The following is a 20844-nucleotide window of genomic DNA, read 5'->3' as shown; positions in this document are numbered from 1 at the left end:
AGGGACTTTCGAACTTTATACTTGTAACCTACCTAGTTTTGTAGGATAGAATTTTCAAATTTAGCTGAGTTTTATTGCTGATGATCTCCATGATGAAGATCTATAAATATAAATTCCGAAGACGATTACTTTTGGTTCATCACTAACAACACATACATATATGTGCTGGAAATATCTTTGTTGGTCCCGCACCTCAAATGTGAGGATATGGTTGTCATGGTTCGAATTGGGTGGTCTTTTTATCTGTAAAGGGCTAACTTTATAGATAATCTCACCATGGATAAAGAATGTAAGGTGGTGAGTTTAGTCATGCAAAGATACCTTATAAAAGTTTCATTTTCCAATCTCATTTTAATATTTTTTCCTTTTTCCTCCAAATTAACTTATAAAACTTAAAATATTAGTGTGTGTCTGATGAGATTTGTGCCATATGTTGATTTTATCTCTTTATTTTTGCTCCAAATTCTTGCTTTCTCTCCCTTTTCTCCACTATTTTCACTATAAATACCCCACCCCATATATCTCATTTTTCATCAAGGAAACCAAAAATTAACTAGTAAAGTATAGAGACAAAGATGGGGTATTGTAGGCTTGAATTAGCACTACTAGTGTGTCTGATGGGCTTGAATTTGCTTTTACTTCTAACGAATGACCAATTCAACTCATTAGTCGAAATTGCACCTGATGACCTTTTGTGTTTGTGTTTTTGATAAATGTACCTGGTTGTCCATAGACTACTAAAGAATATGATTCTACTGAAGCATGCTGCTATGCTTTATTTTGGGTGTGTACATAGCACACTGTTTTATGCTTGAGCACCTCTCTGCTCTATCTAAATTCTTTGCCTTATTGTTGTGGTGTAATTGAAGAATGACATTATACAAGTTTTTGAAAAGTTGTTGTTTACAATTATGATTAGATTCATAGAAAATCCTAAACACACACACGAAAAAACTGATACTTGCAAGCCAATAAACTCTCTAGCAAGTTACCTAGCTACGCGAATATGACTGACTGACTAGCAATGGAGGCTGCAAGGCCACTCTGCCACCAATCTATTATAATTATATTTATATATTTATAAGACTGAATGTTGCTTTGTCTTCCCAACAAGATTTGGGGGGGACGCCTTCTGGTTGAAAGAAAGCAAAGTTGTTGTTGTTATTATGGTATTGTGATTAGTAAGATTTTTATTATTATATGTATGAAGGCTTGAGAAGACTGTTTGCATATATTTGTGTCCATGGATCTTTTGGTGGACTGTTAACTTCATTGTGAATGCTTTTTTATTCCTAAAAATTTGAAGTTAGCCTAGTGAATATTGTTCCTTTATTTATTTATGGATAAATTACCCAATCATTAATTCAAAAACACTTGACTATCTGAAAACAGAACATAGATTTGTTATTTAGAAATTTATGTGCCAAGGTGATGAACCAATGGCTTGATGCCATGTGTATTAAATGAGCAAGAGTGATTGGTTAATTTCGGAGCTGTTTTAAGTTGGGGTGCCAATATCAGCTCTCTTTTTAAATTGTGATTGTAATATGCATTATTCTCATTTTAAAGATCTTTATTAATAGGCATAATAAAGGCATAACAATAGAAAAAATGGAAAGAAGAAAAAAGTGAAATAATTGTTTACTTGTCATCCTTGTTGTAACAAAATAACATAGACACAAGGTTTGTGTTTTGACTTTGATTGGATCATTACATATTCCAATGGTAAACTTACTTGATACTAGTTTTTATGGACTCATTTATTGTCTTCTAGGACTTTTATATTATTTTCTATTATTTAATTAATAACTAATAGTTTTTTCTTTTTAGGTAAACTTTTTTAAACCTTTTACATTGCCGGTCCCAAACCTGGACAAAGGAGGAGGGAAAATGATGATCTAACTTCCTATAATAGGCCATCAAGAGGTATGTTTTTGAACTTAAACAATTGGTAACATATTAATTACTATGTCCTTTCATGAAGTCTTTTTCATTTTCTAATGCTTAGGTTTTTATTTAGTTCTTGTTTTCGTGAGCGGCTTCTTTTTGATCTAGTATGTTCAATGTCTTATCTGTTACATGTGGAAGTTTATAGGATGTTATACTGTTGCAGGTGTATGAATCTAATCATGCTAGCACTGTAAGGGTTGGCTTAATTCAAGGCCCATGTGAAATTCTTCCTCCAAACAAGTTTAAGGAGGAAAGTGAAAGACGTATTCATTTAGAAAATAAGACAAATGATAGGTCACAATTAGTTTTCTTGTGCAAGCAAGTCTCTCCGTTTATTGGTGTTTGTTGCAACCCTTTTGGTGCTAGTTACATATAAACTATCATTTTAAAGGTTTATACTAGAGGATGTATTTTGAAAGTGAATGGTGAAAATTTGACTGGCTACAAAATTTTGATTGGTCTCTTTAAAACCTCAAGAGTTTTGTTTGTGTGAAATGTCTAACTTTCTTCATGTTTCAATTTCTCCTGTTAAAGCAATTCTTGCTCTCTAGCTATAAAGGAATTTCTTGTTTGGCAGAGATGATATCAAGTAGAGCACCGAAGACGTCCTTTCCATGCATATATTCCAGATAATCAAGGTTCTAGAATATATATGTATATACTGAAATGGTGGTCTCATCCATAAGATTGGTTTTGTAGGTTTTATTTTTGCTTTTTGTTTTTTGGAAACAGTAGCAATAGTTAGTTGATTCCCAAATAAAAGATTAACTTGATAAATGGACACACACACACCCTTTGTGAGACCCGTTGTAGATATAAGAAACAACACCTAAACTTTGAGATTGTGGGTTTGATTTCAAATAATCTATAAAAAAGAAAGGGGGTTTCGATATCTATATTGCACCAAATGTATGTCTGATCCATGACTTAATCTGTTCAAATATACTAAATGGAGTTCACAATCATTTATTGTCCAAGATTGTCCTTTACATATTTGTCTTGTGTATATGCTTCTCATTCACAATCATTCTTTTTGAGACCAAAACATTGTTTTACAGATGGTTTTATGATGAACCAAAGGGGCTTTTCAGACCTGTTATTGACTAAACCATGTTCATTCTTAAGCTTCATTATCTTCTCCAGGCTTTCCTTATGGGGTCATTTTGAGGTGCATCATGAGACCACATTTTGAAGGCCATTTAGGATTTTGTAATTGCCTTTCGTTACAATTCGATGAAAACTTGAATTGGGTGTCCTGCTTTATATCTTGTTTCCTTTGCTGTTTCTTTTAAGGATTTCTTTTGTGAATCTTTTTAGAGTTCTCTGTTTAAGTATGTCACATGTATATGTATCGGAAGGAGTCTTCAGAATTGACAAGAAGGGCAAGTCAATCTATGGCTTTGTCTTGTACCCTAAGTAGCTATATCCCATATTATATCCTTCACTTAAATTGTAATTTTAGTCTTGAGCTTCCATATTTACATCATTTCAATTCATATTTGGAAAGATTTATCTCAGCCATAGAAAACCAAGTGCCTAAAACTAGGTTTAAAATTTATTGCAGCCTACAACTAAAACTAGACTTACATCTGCATCAATGGCCTTAGATTGTTCTCGCCAGCCACCAATGTGTCGATATAGATTGGTTTTGTAGGTTTTATTTTTGCTTTTGTTTTTTGGAAACAGTAGCAATAGTTAGTTGATTCCCAAATAAAAGATTAACTTGATAAATGGACACACACACACCCTTTGTGAGACCCGTTGTAGATATAAGAAACAACACCTAAACTTTGAGATTGTGGGTTTGATTTCAAATAATCTATAAAAAAGAAAGGGGGTTTCGATATCTATATTGCACCAAATGTATGTCTGATCCATGACTTAATCTGTTCAAATATACTAAATGGAGTTCACAATCATTTATTGTCCAAGATTGTCCTTTACATATTTGTCTTGTGTATATGCTTCTCATTCACAATCATTCTTTTTGAGACCAAAACATTGTTTTACAGATGGTTTTATGATGAACCAAAGGGGCTTTTCAGACCTGTTATTGACTAAACCATGTTCATTCTTAAGCTTCATTATCTTCTCCAGGCTTTCCTTATGGGGTCATTTTGAGGTGCATCATGAGACCATTTTGAAGGCCATTTAGGATTTTGTAATTGCCTTTCGTTACAATTCGATGAAAACTTGAATTGGGTGTCCTGCTTTATATCTTGTTTCCTTTGCTGTTTCTTTTTAAGGATTTCTTTTGTGAATCTTTTTAGAGTTCTCTGTTTAAGTATGTCACATGTATATGTATCGGAAGGAGTCTTCAGAATTGACAAGAAGGGCAAGTCAATCTATGGCTTTGTCTTGTACCCTAAGTAGCTATATCCCATATTATATCCTTCACTTAAATTGTAATTTTAGTCTTGAGCTTCCATATTTACATCATTTCAATTCATATTTGGAAAGATTTATCTCAGCCATAGAAAACCAAGTGCCTAAAACTAGGTTTAAAATTTATTGCAGCCTACAACTAAAACTAGACTTACATCTGCATCAATGGCCTTAGATTGTTCTCGCCAGCCACCAATGTGTCGATATATGTACCATTCTATGGAAATGCAATCTTTGGATACATGATATTAGGTGAATTTTAATTTTCCTTATTTACTTGCTAATTGTAGTTTGCATACAAATTCATTGACAGAAGAGATCTTAAGGCATTAAAGTTGTTTGAAGGAGACTATGGTCTTAAAAATCATCCCACGTCAAGCACCATGGTTCTGTGCACATTCCACGTCAGTTGAGTGTGTTTGAGTTTAGTATTATTCTTTTTAATTAACTACACAGCATGCTTTGTCTGTATTCCATCTTCTGTATGATCATTCCTTTTTGTCAATATAGTCTTGATTCTTGAATAAAGATGTTAATTTAAACTATAAACATGTGCAGTTCTTTGGTGAATTACTTATGTATTAGTGCAGGATTAATAAAAGTTAGTGTGGCAATAGCAGCTCTCTTATATTATTTATTTTAAAGTTTCAATCTGTACAGGTTGGAGGACACAGGTTAAATGTATATATATATATGAAAAAAAATTACAGCAGTGAATACAAATTTCGTCTTTATATATTATTTTTGAAGGATATATAATATATATATATTTTTCTAAAGCATATAGCGGCGGATTTTAATATCCGCCGCTATATGTGTTATATATTTTTAAAAAAAATTGACCTATTGCAGCGGATCATAATATCAGCCGCTATATGTATTATATTCTATTTATTAAAAAAATTGATCTATTGCAGCGGATCTTAATATCCGCCGCTAAAAGTACTACCTGCAACAGCGGAATACATTATCCGCTACTATAGTTAGCGACACAACGACGGATCTTTGGTTCCGCTGCTCATTGCCGCAATAACTTTTACCGGCGGAAAAATTACCTTATAGCGGCGGAAAAATCCGCCGCTATAGATCAAAAATGTTGTAGTGTGTATTATAAGCATTTTGTACCTCCTGAACATTTCTCATGTAAACTAAACCACACCCCCACTCAACAAAAGAAGATTTAACTAAAATGGGAAGATCGACAAAGGATTATTCAAATTATTCGACTGTCAAGAGGAAATTTCTATCATTTTGTCAATTCAAGTAAAGCAATTATAATATTTTAATAGTCAAAAGAACAATTATTTTACTGTTACTAGAAGATTAAGAAACGACTAAAGTCCCGTTAGTTATCTTAATAAAAATATATTTTTTTTAAAAGAAGAACAAGACATTCAAATACATCTACACAAGTCCATGAAATTTGAAAACCACAGTTAGAGCAACTCCAACATGCTTGGGCTTGTGGTAGGCATCTCCTCCCAAGCCTTTTTGTAGAGCCAAAGCCTTAAGGAGGGACTTCAACGCACTCGGGATATGGCACTTTACTTTTTAAAAAAAATTGCAAAAAGAGAAAATGGGAGAGACAAATAAAGAAAATGAATTTCTTTCCCTACCTGATGACAGGAAAAAAATTATTGCAGTTGTGAACCATTTTACTATAGTTGAATTTGTAAAGAAGTATTATATATATATATATATATATATAGGAAAAATGTTTGCACCCTACTATTTGCCCTACGTGTTTTGTCCTACATGGGTTACAAGTTTTGGAATGGGCTGATTTTTGGGGAGATGATCTCTATGGTGAGAAGATTATTCTCACCAAAAATCAGCCCATTCCGAAATTTTTAGCCCCATGTTTACAAGTTGAAGAATCGTGGATTATCCATTTTTTGTAAACCATCACTACAAAAACGCTTAGTTTTAACGGCAGAACGTTAACGGCGTTTTCCAAAAGCAACCGTTAATTATTGATCTACAACGATGTTTAATCTCAAACCGTCGGTAATTCTATCGCCAATATTTTTAATTATATTAAATATTAGACGGCGGTTTAGAATCGCTAGTAATATTATAAATTGTCGGCGATTTAATTGAAACGCTGTTAATTAGCTTGACTATTTTTAAAAATTTATAAAATAGATTTTACGGCGGTTAAAAAGTGCCGCAAATAAATATGAAACAACGGCAATTCCTAGGAAACCGCTGGTAACATTAATCCAATAACAGCGGTTTAGTTAAAACGGCGTTAATTAGCTTGACTATTTTTTTAAATATATAAAATAGATTTAACGGCGGTTACTAAGTGCCGCTAATACACATAAATCAACGGCAGTTTAAAATAAACCGCTGCTAATAGTAATCTAATAACGGCGTTTTTCTTGAAATGGTGTTAATTACCTTAATTATTTTTTTGACAGCGGTTTTAAAGTGCCGGCAATACAACAGAATTAACAGCAGTTTTTATTAAAGCGCTGGTAATATTTGATCAACTAACTTAATTAGCTTGACTATTTTTTAAATATGTAAAATAGATGTGACGGCGGTTTTAAAGTGCCGGTAATACATATGAATCAACAGTGGTTTCTATTAACTGCTGGTAATGTTAATCAAATAACTGCGTTTTAATTGAAACGTTGTTAATTAGCTTGAATATTTTTAAATATATAAAATAAATTTAATGGTGATTAATATTCTTCTAAACCTCTAGTAATTAAACTCAAATATTTTTTAAATTTATAAAAAAGACTTAACGACGGTCATCAGGTGTCGCCGGTACACATGAAACAACAACTTTTTTTTCTTAAGAATCACCCATAATTTAATCTGTTCATTTTTTAAATTAATTAAATTTATAAAATATGTTTTACTGTGTTTTTTGAAAGTTGGTAATATATTCTTTAATGACAATAATTAATGATTCGTCGTTCACGCATTTAGTTTGTTTGATTATAATTATAAGTGGCAAAAATTTCCTCTCTCACGCACTCTGTTTTAGTGAGATCATCACTTTCAAAATATAAAAGTAGCAATCACGCTAGCTTTTAGCAAGATTGTCACTTTTCGAATAAATATTAGTGATCTCACTACCTTTTATAAGAAAGACGAGATCGTTACATTAAAATCTCTACAATCTCATTATGCATGTTTTTTGAAGTAAACTGAATAGTGTACTTGAACGAGAATTTTAACAAAAATTGCACATGTTTTCATAATTTTATCTAGAATATCTTCAACCCTTTCCCTTTTATCTCATTAAACAATTTGAGTGTGTGTTTAAGAGTCTCTTTCATCCATGCTTCTAAAGTTGTATTGTTTAGCTTATCTCCCTTACACTTACAAAATATCCAAATTTACATCTTAAATAATAATTTTTATTACCATTTAAAAAGAAACAAAAACAAATTAACAACTAACAAGGGAAAAAAGTTTGAATGATTAATTGCCACAGATCTCTTTAAGGACACTATTTCACTCCCTATATTTCCTAAACTATCCAAAGACCAGCCAATGAAATGATTGATATCACATTGTGCACAATGAAATATTCACCTTACTACATGTTAGCACGTAAAATCCTAATTTTAGAACTCATTGAGTCAATTCAAAACTTGACCGAGTCAATTCAAAACTTGACCAAGTCAATTCCACTTGATTGGATTTCAAGGTGTCTTAGCCCTAAAACTTTATGAACCCAATTTGCCAAATTAACTCGGCCGATCAATTGACTCAACTCCTCATCTCAATTGAGTCATCCCAAAAAATGAACTACCTCGGGTCAAAAATTCAACCGATTTAATTGGGTATATATGATATTTTTTTGGGAGATGTATCTTAAAAATACTTATATGTTAAATATATTTATTTATTTCATCTGAGTAGACTTGCAAGTTTTTTATCCTTGTAGATTAGATGGAGATCGATTTGATTCAAGCTCTTGAATTTTAAAACTGTGTAAAACTTCATGTTGATTAAATCGGTTGAAATAAATATAAAAAAACTTGTATTTAAATCGGTTTAGATGTTCATAGAGTTAGGGGTGTGAATGGATAGTCGAAAATTTGAATTCAAATTGGAAAAATTGGATATTATTCGAAAATTTCTAATATCGAATTTGAATTCAGATAGTTTTATATATTCAAATCCTTATCAGATATGGATTCAGATATTAGCATTTCGAATTCAATAATATCCAAATCGAAATAATATATAATATATATTATTTTATTTGATTAATTTTTTATATAAATAATATAATATATAATAATTATTTTTAATAATGAAATTATCGTATATTATCCGATTCGAATTCGGATATTAGATAAAAATTTTGGATTTGAATTTAGATATTTCTGCATTCGAACCGATAAGCATCCGTTGAGAGCCTTACATAGAGTTGAATCTCAACTCATTTGGGTAAAATAAGAGAGTTTCTATTACCACACCAACTTTTGCTAACGCCACCTAATTCATATTTACCCAAAAAAATCGATTTTTAGAGGCGATTTTGTAATGAACCGTCGCTAACATAGCAACATCCACAGCGTTTTAGAGAAATCGTCGACGAATTAGTAATATTTTGGCGCCAATCTTACATTTTTGTTTCCTCTCTCCCTCTTTGTTATGTGCCTAGAAATTTATTATCTTGTATCAAGATTTGATGCATCTTAATGTATTTTATTTTAATTGTTTTAATTAGTTAAGGAGTCTTAGGTAATGGGTAAGGGTAGTTATGAATTGTGTAGGAGTTATGGAGTTATGGAGTTATGGTTATGGGGTAGTTACTTGAATGAATAGGAGAGTGGGTAGTTTGGATAAGTGGGTAGTTAATGTAGTAATTCTTTGTATTTAAATTTATTATTAGACTAATTAAAAATATGCAGAGAAATTATTATTAAGATCCTATTGGATTTTGGAGATTCACCGTCTCGAATTGGTGGCTTAGGAGGTCCGATCTCCCTCGAACGAGATCAATCTCAATCTTTTTCTTCTTTTTTATTATTTTTGTGATCCGATTTAAGTGGGTACGTAACATTGGTATCAGAACGGTAGATTCTGGAATGACGGAAGGAACACGAAATGCCAAACTCGATGAGATGATGGGTTTCTTGAAGGAAACCACAGAGATTCATGGGAAGATGCTTAATGAGCTAGTGATGAAGGTTTCAAGTTTGGACACCAAAATTGAGCACCTCTCTAAAGAAAAAGGCAAGGAGATAGGGGAGAGTTCCAGTAAGACAATTAACAGACTTGATGAACCTTATCAATTTGATATTGACAAGGGAATTCAAACTCGGACAGTACGATTGGAATTTCCAAGGTTTACTGGGGTGGATCTAGATGGTTGGCTTTATAGGGCAGAGCAATTCTTCTTACACCAGCAGACACCCTTCACACAAAGGCTACTTATAGCCTCCTTTCACATGGAAGGGAAGGCACTCCAGTGATTTCGTTGGATGGAACGGTCAGGAGCGATTTCAAATTGGGAATCACTTGCTTCTACTTTGCAAGTTAGATTCGGATCTTCACCATACGAGGATCCAACGGCTATGCTATCTAAATTGCAACAAACGTCTTCGGTGGAGCAATATCAAACTCTGTTTGAAGAGTTAGCAAACAGAACTGAAGGTCTTAATGAGTCCTTCATGGTGAGTTGTTTTGTGGGAGGATTGAAGGAAGAAATTCGTTTGAGTGTTCAGATGTTGAAACCAACAACACTCACTGATGCAATCCGCCTCGCTTGCATGCAAGAAGAAAAAATATTGGCTCGAAAGGGGATGAACGACCCTACAAATGACACCAACACAATCATTCATTCAGGAAAACCATTAGCAGTTGTTCTTAAACGACTCTCACCTGTGGAGATGAAAGAGAGTAGAGATCGTGGGTTATGTTATAATTGCGATGAGAAATTCTCCCAAGGTCATAAATGTAAAGTTCAGCAGCTTTTCCTTTTAGAGGGGAATTGGCCAAAAGAAATTAATGAAATTGACGAGCGAGATGATGGAAAGAAAATTGAAGATGAAGGGGGAGGGAATACTTTCTAGATTGAAACCTTGAGGACAAGGTTTTTTTACAAGGGGTAGAGAATGTTATGTGCCTAGAAATTTATTATCTTGTATCAAGATTTGATGCATCTTAATGTATTTCATTTTAATTGTTTTAATTAGTTAAGGAGTCTTAGGTAATGGGTAAGGGTAGTTACGAATTGTGTAAGAGTTATGGAGTTATGGTTATGGGGTAGTTACTTGAATGAATAGGAGAGTGGGTAGTTTGGATAAGTGGGTAGTTAATGTAGTAATTCTTTGTATTTAAATTTATTATTAGACTAATTAAAAATATGCAGAGAAATTATTATTAAGATCCTATTGGATTTTGGAGATTCACCGTCTCGAATTGGTGGCTTAGGAGGTCCGATCTCCCTTGAACGAGATCAATCTCAATCTTTTTCTTCTTTTTTATTATGTTTGTGATCCGACTTAAGTGGGTACGTAACACTCTTGAACGGTAAGTCTCAGTCGATTTCATTCCATCTCCTTCTTGCACTCTCTCTTTCTATCTCTCTTGCCCTAACTCCAAATCTCTCCTTTTCACACCCTCTTTGTCGTTGTTACAGTTTTCATCCCTACAAAGTCGTAGAAGCTAAATTTGTTGCGGTTGTTTTATCAGAACTCTCTCTGTCTATCTCACTCTATTGCCCTAACTCCCAATCTCTTCTTCTCACACTCTCTTCGTCTCTATTACGATTTTCATCCCTACAAAAGACGTAGAAGTTCAACTTGTTGCAGCTGTTTTACCAGGGCTCTATAGCTCTGTAGAAGTTCAACTTTGATGAATCTCATTTACTTTCATCTTTAATGATATTTTTTTATGAATTTTAGAGTTTTTGTTCTTTTTCTTTATAGAACTATGGATGTTTTTATTAAAATTTTTACTTGGATGCTGGGTTTTGTGTAGATTCTTAAATTGGGTATGCTTATACAGGTTTCAGGAATTTATGGAGGAATTTCTTGATTTTTGGTTAATAATTAATGGTTAAGTTTTATGGGATTTATTTTGTTTTTGATAATTTGATCTTTAAAGATACCCAACTTGTATGGGGTATTATTGAACCAAATTTTTTCATGAATTTTAGAGTTTTTGTTCCTTTTTCTTTATATGACTATGGATTTCTTTGGTAAAATTGTTATTTGGATGCTAGGTTTTGTGTAGAATCTTGAATTGGATATGCTTATACAGGTTTCAGAAAATTTATGGAGGAATTTTTTGATTTTTGATTAATAATTAATGATTAAGTTTTATGAGATTTGTCCCATTTCTGATAATTTGATCTTGAAAGATACCCAACTTGTATGGGGTATTATTGAACTAGTTTTTTATATATATGAATTTTGGAGTTTTTGTTCATTTTTTTTTATAGGATTATGGATTTCTTTAGCAAAATTATTACTTGGATGCTGGGTTTTGTGTAGAATCTTGAATTGGGTATGCTTATACAGGTTTTAGGAAATTTGTGGAGGAATTTTTTAGTTTTTGATTAATAATTAAAGGTTAATAAAACTAGTTTTATGGGACTTGTTATATTTCTGGTAATTTGATATTTAAAGATACCCAACTTATATTGGGTACTATTGTTTACTTGTATTGGATCTACTTTTTGAGGGTTGGAGTTTTCTTATTTGTTTAGTAATTTGAGTTATTGAAATTAAATTTGTACTTGTAAGGGTTCCACAATCAATCGAAACTTAGAATGTTAATTGGTATGCTTATTTGGTTAAAAATGATTACTAATTATTTAATTTATTTTTCATATAATTTATTATGTGCTGACTCTTTTGTTTATTGCATGTCTTAGATGGATCCTTTAGAGGATGAGTCATGTCCATCACAGAACGAGACTGGCGGGGGGTTGTCTGGATCCACCACCAAGAAAAGAAGGGGCCAACAAGGTGCTTGAGCCTATTTTCTCTCCCACCAAATAAGAGATTGAAAGTACAATTTGATCATGCTAAACAACCATTTGGAAAGCATGTATCAAAAATGTCTAATTTTTGTGGGGTTATAGCTAGAGATCCACATATGTTTCGTTTAGATATTCAATCGTGGAGAAAGATTGATCAGGATGATAAAGAACGTGCATGGCAAATGCTATTGGTAGGTAAAATATTTCTTAACATAATAATACTACATTTTATTTTTGTCTTTACTGAAAGCTTTTAGAATGATATAATATTTGATTGGCATGTTGATATATATAGGAAAATTTTGAAATTATGATAGAGAATCGCCCGTTTATCATGAAAACAATGGGTAGGAAATGGAAGGACTACAAGTGCGGTCTTAAACGTACTATTTACAATGTGTATGATGATGATGCAACCCAATATGAGCATCGTCCTGATGGTGTTCCTATTGAGCAATGGGCAGCACTCATAGATTATTGGAATTCAGAGTTAAGACAGGTACATGTTTAATATTTCAGATTTGTTACCATTGCACATGTAATTTTTATTAATTATTTGTCCTTAATACAGCGTCGAAGTGAGACAAATAAGAAGAATCGCTCGCAGCAGACAATGCTACATACGTCTGGTTCAAAGAGTTTTGCTTGTTTTCGCCACGAAGAGGTATTATAAATCATAATAATATTTAGTTTATTATCATTGTTCTTTCAGTATAATCGTGTGATTAGCTATTATTTTCTCATCAATGTGTTAATAGGAAGATAAAAATGGCACTGGCATACCCCCTAGCAGAGCTGAAATGTGGATAATGACCCATTCTCATAAAGATGGGGTGCCTGTTGATGAAGATGCTGCTACCAAAATAGTAAGTGCAATTACATTATTTTATAGAACTCCAAAAAAATATATAATAATTATAAAATTTACATTAATCACTTTTTTGTAGAAGGAGATGCAAGAAATACTCGAAAATTTAGCATAAGGGTCAAATGATACAAGTGGACCTAATGATGTATTTAGTCAGGTCATGGGTGCAGAGAGACCCGGTCGTATTCGTGGATTTGGGTTGGGTCCGACTCCCACAAAGTTGTGGGGGTCATCATCTAGTCAGGACTCATCCTCTTCCATGAACAATGAAGAGATAACCATGTTGAGAGATAAGATAAGAACATTAGAGGAGAATTTGGCTGGTGAGAGGTCAGAATGCGAGAATGAGAGGTCATCCTTAGAGCATCAGTTCGAGATGGCTAGGAATGAAATAGAGAAACAGAGAGAGGTTGATAGGATTAAAGCTAAGCAGCTTGGAGAAGCCGATAGGATTGAGTTTGAGCGGCTTAGAGAAGTCGATAGGATTGAGGCCGAACGGCTTAGACAGGCTGATAAGGATGAAGCTAAGCGACGAAGACAAGCTGATAAAGTTGAGTTTGATAATCTCGCACAGATGGTTATGAACCTATCACGATGTGTAAGTAAAACATTTATATTTATTTAATTATTAAATTTAAATAGATTATAATATATCTAATAATCTGATATGTTTATGTTTATTATAGTTTGGCGGCACGTTCCCAACTCCATCGGGCTGTACGTTCCCAACTCCACCGGACTCATCGACACAGCCGCCAGATGATTGATTTGACGCGTTATTTTGTTAGAAAAACTTTTGAATTAGTTATTTTTATTAAGTGAATCTTGTGTTTTGGATAATGGTTTGTTATACTTACTTTTTGAGACAAACTTATGATTTTGTTTGTTTGCTTACTTATGGAAAACTTATGATAATGGTCTGTAACTATTGAAAACTAGGATTGTGTCCATTACTAGCCTAAATAGATGAAATGGATTGGAAGATTCAGCAAATCAATAGGTATGGCATTCTCATATTTCATGTATGCAAGTTGTATGCATGAAATCGATTACTACATAGACTTTTTTACCTACGTATGTTTTATGATTTCTTTTATAACTATTTTTTTTTATTAACTAACCCCTTTTTAACTCTGCCAATGTAAAATTTTATGTTTTACATTGTCGGTCCCAAACCCGGATAAAGGAGGAGGGAAAAGGATGGTCCCAAGCCCGGATGACTGATGGAGCTAAAATTTCTGTGGTAAACTATTGATAGTGTAAGGCTTTTGGAGAGGTAACTATAACTTTAAAGTATCTAAGTATGATAGTTTAGAACATCAATAATGCTAGGATAGTTTAATGGTATTACTTGCTTATTCTTTCCTTCTCTTACTACTTCGACTTTGTTTGTTCATTTACAATTGTTGTCATAACTTCGATTTCACTTAGAAAATCATTTTTTTATGGCTAAGCTGGACTTCAACCCCTGACCTCTAAGTCGTTTTTTATGTCTTACTGTGTGGGCTGTGACACGAGGGACTTTTACGATTTGTGGTTGGTTTGTAGATTGCAAGGATAAACTAGAAGATGGAAACAGAACCCTTATCCAAAAATTTCAGTCTTAATTGACTCAGCAACTTGAGTTCTTGCATAAGACAATTGGAACTTCCATGATACAGCAGGAACAGCAACTTAAAGAAATGGATGAAAATATGCATTATTCAGCATTATTCTGTTAGAATGTTATCTTAGTCTGCGAATAGTTGATCCTCAGCACTATCACTACTGTCTAGGAGTGCTTCAGCTTTCATTTGTAGCACAGCCCACTTATTTTTCTTTTATATGTAACTCTTTTTAAGTTCTGATCATCACTTACCCATTATTGTTTTTCAATCATCAGCCTTATGAAACCAGCGGATATCAATCCCAACAATGAGTGGATAAATGTAAGAAAACACTCCTCCATCTACAATTCTTTCCTTCTTTCTTGCATTCTATTCTAATCTACAGCTATATTTTCTGTTGTAGATGGCCATGGCTGGAATGTCTCCCCAAATATGTATCCTTCACCTTTTTCAAATCTTGGTTCACTGCTTAGAAAAGCTTCTTTAAAGCCCCTTATATACGAGTAGATTCTGTAAAAGAAATTTAGTCTTTCTGTCTTCCTTGAACAAAGCTAGTGATGAAGAGTATATATTTCGAAGCGTGATGTTCTTCATCGTGCAGAAGGAACTAGAGATGCAATACAAGATGAATAATATAGTTTCTTAATGTCAGCATAAATGTGAAACAATTCAAGAAAAATTTTCATACTGCACACACTAAAATGGCCAAAGGTGTTAAAAAGCAAGAAAATGGCCACAATTAAAGATCACTTTATCTCTCTTTTTTTTTTTTTTTTTTTGGGGGGGGGGGGGTGGGGGGGGTCTGCATTTTATTTTATTCGTTAAAAGGGCAGGGCAATAGCTTCTTTAAAAACTTGTAGATAGTTTAGGAGTATCTGAAAATATTTGGAAAAAGAAATAGAGGTTGTGCTGGAGTGACCTCAAGATTTGACCTCACATAGCTCAATGTATGGATCTGATGTATTCCGGCTTCAAAAACTTAAGTGGTGTTAATGTTATATTGTATTCAATGGTCCAAATGATGGTCATTAGACTTAGTTATATGGTCATGGAGTTCTTTCCCCATCATTTTAATTTCTTTGTTTTTGCAGGGACTGAACAACTATGGGAGTGACATGGTTGTTTCATGCCCAATTATACTTCTACTTTTTTCTTTGACAAGTAATTACTTGGGAAATAAAGGTAACTCAATTGAAATTCCTTTCTAAACTAAAATATGTTTAGTTTGAAGTGATCTGAAGATGCAAGTTTGTTTTTAATGATACGAGTTTCTTTTGAAATTGCAGATAAGAAGAATGTAAAGGTAATTATCATAATTACAGTTGTTATTGGAATAGTAGTTATCGTCAGTGTTGGAGTCTACACATACTCATATTGTAAGAGGGGGACTAAACAGAGAAGCAATAAAACAAGTGAAGAATTTGCAGATTCAAATATGCTAGGAGACATCCCAGATTTGCAAATTTTCAATTTTGAGATGATATCAATTGCAACAAGCAACTTTGATGATGGGAATAAGCTTGGGCAAGGTGGTTTTGGGCCAGTTTTCAAGGTATTAGTTGTTTTACTTGATTTCATTATCTTCTTAATTTTACTCCCTTAAAAGTAGGCAAATTAGAATTTCCTACTCATAAATGAAAATTAGCCTTAATAACACCCAACTTGAACTGACAAAACTAATTTAGTGAAGGGGTTTATTGTAAAAACTGGTTATTTTAAATAGATTGATGTTTGTTTCTAGGGAATATTACCAAATGGACAAGAAATAGTTGTACAAAGACTTTCTAAGAGATCTAGACAAGGTGTGGTGGAGTTCAAGAATGAGGTTGTGGTGATTTCAAAACTTCAACATAGGAATCTTGTTAGACTTTTTGGGCTGTTGCATTGAAGGGGATGAAAAGATGTTGATATAAAAGTTTGTATTATATAGGCTATTTTGATTTGAGTCGTGTTGGTGACACAAACAAAGACACAAAGGTGACAAAATGATGTGGTGTCATGCACATTACCGTAGATGCTTTTCCACGAGTTACGAGTAAAAAGCATCTACGATTATGTGTGTGCCACCACATCGTTTTTGTCACCTTTGTGTTATTCCAACATTTTCCTTTTGATTTATCTAATTCATTAATTATGTGAATTTTGAAATGCCTCTCCATATCATGAGAATGTTTTAGAGTAGTTCAAGGATGATTTCAGATGTGCATTAGGAAGATTACTAATTTAGGAAATTAGTCCAAAGTTATTGATTTTTTTATTTTGAATGAAATGTTTTGGGTGATACCATTTTGGTTTTTGTCTTAACCGAAACATTGCCCTGGAATGAGATTTTATACCTTGACCATATGCACCCTGTGGTTCTGAACTTCAGGTTCTTGCAACATTGGCTGCAAATGCATTAACCAGCCACACACTGATCAATGAAAGTACTTAACTGTTTCTAATAACTGCTGCTAATGCGTGGTGCCACATGGATATTCGTAAGGATGATATTGTTGCTTGACCCACTCATCTTGGCTGGATGATGGGCCCTTGGCTAGTTTATGCTTCTCTATTGAATGGGGCTTCCATGGCTCTGTATAATGGATCTCCACTTGGTTCTGGATTTTTGCGAAGTTTGTACAGGTATTAACTTCTTTTTATATTTTTGACAAACTCATTCACTGCCATATGGGTCTCTCTACCCCCTTAGTAGGTCTTTCCATACTTTGTTTTCATGTTTTCTTGAGAATTTCTTAAGAATGTTAGTACATTTCTTCAATACTTGACAAAAATGTTTTACCAATATATTGTTGTAACCTTGTAGGAAACTCTAAAACATGGAAATTCAAAACCATGACTCACAAACAAAATCAGACACAAAGTATTATTAATATTGAATTATATCATCATCATCATCATCATCATCACCATACTTAAGTATTATTAATATTTTTTTTCTTGATGATAAATCAGTGTTAACAGTTTTTGGAGATCTTATAGACAGACAAGTCTCTTGGACCATGTTAATCATATTGAAATAGGTGATTAGGGGATATAAATGAACATACCTTTATCTTTATATGTTAAAATGGATGGTAACATAAAAAAGTTTTTGGTTTATGCAATTGCTACTTATATATAATACCCACTCATTTGAGTACATTTGCTAATATTGATTAAAAGCTCAAGCAGCAAAAATTGGGAGCACACATCTGTACCAGGTTTACTTTTTTCCTCCATTATTGGATATCCATCCATTTTTTCCTACAAGTATGAATGAGTTCTCAATTAATTTATGTGATAGCATTAACTACTCAGGCATTTACATTAGTTGGTTAAATTATACAAAGTACAATTGAGATGCTTCTGAGATAGCTATTGTAGTCAGTCTAGTTACCCCCCGCCACACACACACACACAATCACTTGGTGGATTGATTCAGAATCAGAGGCTTAACTAATTTGGGCTTGTTCTATTGGTTATAAGTTCTCGTATTGGTCATAATCGAAATTGATTATAACTATTTTTGGATCCCCATATCCATTTCTTAACAGGGCATTTCTTGTTTATTGATTGTTTGGATGTTTGTTCTGATCCACCTAAAGATGATTTGAGAAGGAAATATAATGGGTGAATGGAGCAAGATATTGCAGCAGGTATGTAATTTCCACAATGAAATTGAATAATTTTAGATGATAACTTGTTTCTTCATTTTTTTCTTTTTTTCAAACATGATCATACTTCATAAAGAATTATATATGTATTAGTAAGGAATGCAGATACACCATGAATTATATATGTATTGGTATGTAGTATTGAATTCTCACTCTTTTTGGTATCGATTTGTTAATTCTCACTCATTTGTATGTACAAATTGTAATTTTAATATAGGATTTTTTTTTTTTTGAATTATTTTTATTACCGACGATTTATAAACCGCCAGTAATGTAATATACTATATTACCGGCGGTTTCTTAAGTGCCTCTAATACTTATTTAACGGCGGTTCCAGAGAAATGCCGTTAATATAGTATATTACCGGCAGTTCTTCAAGTGCCTCTAATACATTATTTCAGTAGCGGTTTATAAGAAGCACCGTTTTTGTTATGTATTGCTGGCTGTTCATAACCGCCAGTAATAGAAAATACACGTGTACAAGAAAGTTGTATCGGTATTTTATAATCGCCGGTAATTTGGTCCTAAAACCGCGGGAAAAAACATATTATTACTAGCGGTTCTATAACCGCCGCTACAAACGCCGCTATAGCTTTCCTCGACGCCAGCAAGCTAAAAAGCTAACCGGCGTTGATATATAATACCGACGCTTGCTTAGCGTATGGCGGCGATTTAAAAACGCCGGTGAAGACCGTTTATTTTGTAGTGCATTTTTTATGGGGTTAAAAGTTTTAGAATGGGCTGATTTTTGGTTAAGATGATCTCCTCACCATAGAGATCATCTTCTTAAAAAATTAGCACATTCCAAAATTTTAACCCATGTAGGACAAAATCACGTAGGAAAAATAGTAGGGTGCCGAACATCACAATCACACACACACACACACATATAAATATATATAGGGTCACGTTCAATGGCAAAACATTTTTCAAAACTTGAGTTAGAAGTTTTGAAATGGGCTGATTTTTGGTGAGGATGATCTCACTAAAAATCAGCCCATTCCAAAACTTCTAACCCCATCAAAAACAGTTTACAAAAAATGGACGGGTGGCTTTAATTTATATATCATCATATCAGAGTCAATATCGACGGCTTGACGCCTTGTTTTAACAGAGAGAATATTTCTTGTAAGCCAAGTATTCAAAAAGTATTGAAAGGTTCGTTACCGAGAGAAATAGGCCAAATATTGGGAGAGACAGATCAGGTACTTTGGTCCACGGCATTGTTTGGGTCGAATTTGGTCTCTATAAGAAAGTGGTCAACCGAAGGAACTACCTTAGCAGGTCCAATCTTAATTATATACATTTTTATGATAAAGAGAGAGGCCACGTGAGTTTTTTCATATTGATTTCCTATGGTCAAACGTAAGGGTGTCAACAGGTACCTAATTACCTGATTACCAAATGTATTCGAAATTGGCTAATTGGTTTTGGGTCTACCAATATGGGTTATCTTAAGGATCCGATAAAAATCAGGTCTCACTCGAGTATCTAACGGGTATTCGATTGGTACCCAATTAGTAAATTTATGACATAATAAGAAAATTAACAGTCCTATTAAATATTTACAAAGATATATTTTGAAGTAAATGTAGTTGAACTAAAATCATGTTTGAATTGACAGGAGAGAACTTGGGACAATTTTAGAGTTTTAAAATATCTTAAAAGAGATTTAGGGGCAGAGTTGGCATTATAAAATAATTTTAAAGGATTTTTCTCCATTTCTCTCCTCTTCTTTCTAGTTTTGAAGAAAAAATAAACTCACATTTTTTTTCTCTTCTCTCCCCACTTAACCATCCAAACAAGAGCAATGGAAAGCAACTCATTTATTTTCTCTTCTCTTCTCTCCATTTCTCTCAATCCAAACATAGTGTAAGTGGCTTTTTTTACTAGTTTTCAAATTCTCTCTTCCTCCTTCCTCCCTCCTCTTTCGTGTTTCTGAACCTACAAAACTGCTACAAAATGAAGGTAAGTTTAGGAATTCTTTTTCTTCTTTATTTTAAGATCTTGACCATTTTTGTATTTATTTTCTTATATATTTTAAGATCTAAGATTTTGATTTAATGATTATGAACTTGATCTAGATTTAATGATCTTGATCTAATATTAAATTAATCATTAATTGGTGTGTGATAAATTATTTAAGATCTTGATCTTATATTTAAGCTAACTTAATAAGTAAAAGTCGGGGTATAATAAATTCTTTTCGAAATTGAGTTGTAATAAATAATTTAATAAGTAAATGTTGGGGTGCCAATAAAAATTTTAATGTTTGAAAAATATGTTTATATAATTATTATTTTTTATATTAAATGACGAACATATTCTTGGAGGATTGATTACACCCAAGATTATAAACGATCGATAGGATCATATATCAAGTGGTATTTGAACTGAACAGGTTAGAAATAT

At 33.0% G+C, this 20844-nt stretch overlaps 2 protein-coding genes across 16 annotated transcripts; both read left to right on the top strand.

The window, feature by feature from the left end:
• The first annotated feature begins 1810 nt into the window (after positions 1-1810).
• Positions 1811-14851, top strand: LOC147409748 (uncharacterized). Of its 7 annotated transcripts, none has more exons than XM_086431811.1 (7): positions 1811-1926; positions 12194-12492; positions 12597-12800; positions 12873-12965; positions 13064-13167; positions 13249-13767; positions 13856-14851. In XM_086431811.1, exons 2-5 carry the CDS (start codon positions 12217-12219, stop codon positions 13109-13111), a joined length of 621 nt encoding a protein of 206 aa, XP_086287937.1. In that variant the 5' UTR covers positions 1811-1926; positions 12194-12216; the 3' UTR covers positions 13112-13167; positions 13249-13767; positions 13856-14851. The 7 variants fall into 7 exon arrangements, with proteins under 7 accessions (XP_086287937.1, XP_086287936.1, XP_086287934.1 ...); XM_086431810.1 differs by having other exon boundaries at positions 13060-13167; XM_086431808.1 differs by having other exon boundaries at positions 13060-13767; positions 13856-14169; positions 14356-14851.
• Positions 14852-14898: 47 nt separating this feature from the next.
• On the top strand, positions 14899-18738 carry LOC147409747 (putative cysteine-rich receptor-like protein kinase 16). Of its 9 annotated transcripts, XR_015175370.1 has the most exons (7): positions 14899-15097; positions 15180-15210; positions 15868-15958; positions 16063-16079; positions 16204-16328; positions 17148-17401; positions 18313-18738. XR_015175370.1 is itself a non-coding variant. In XM_086431804.1 (6 exons), the coding sequence occupies exons 3-6, from the start codon at positions 15892-15894 to the stop codon at positions 16662-16664; spliced, it is 387 nt and encodes a 128-aa protein (XP_086287930.1). In that variant the 5' UTR covers positions 14899-15097; positions 15180-15210; positions 15868-15891; the 3' UTR covers positions 16665-16806. The 9 variants fall into 9 exon arrangements, 5 of the variants coding, with proteins under 5 accessions (XP_086287930.1, XP_086287929.1, XP_086287927.1 ...); XR_015175371.1 differs by lacking the exon at positions 15180-15210; XM_086431804.1 differs by lacking the exons at positions 17148-17401; positions 18313-18738 and adding an exon at positions 16518-16806 and having other exon boundaries at positions 16173-16328.
• The last annotated feature ends 2106 nt before the right edge of the window (positions 18739-20844 follow it).

Source organism: Akebia trifoliata, chromosome 2 (genome assembly GCF_017979445.1).
Source record: "Akebia trifoliata isolate Shusen 1 chromosome 2, ASM1797944v1, whole genome shotgun sequence".
In the NCBI taxonomy this organism is placed as follows: domain Eukaryota; kingdom Viridiplantae; phylum Streptophyta; class Magnoliopsida; order Ranunculales; family Lardizabalaceae; genus Akebia; species Akebia trifoliata.
The sequence above is the reverse complement of the archived record's forward strand: the minus strand, read 5'-3'. Positions and strand labels throughout refer to the sequence as shown.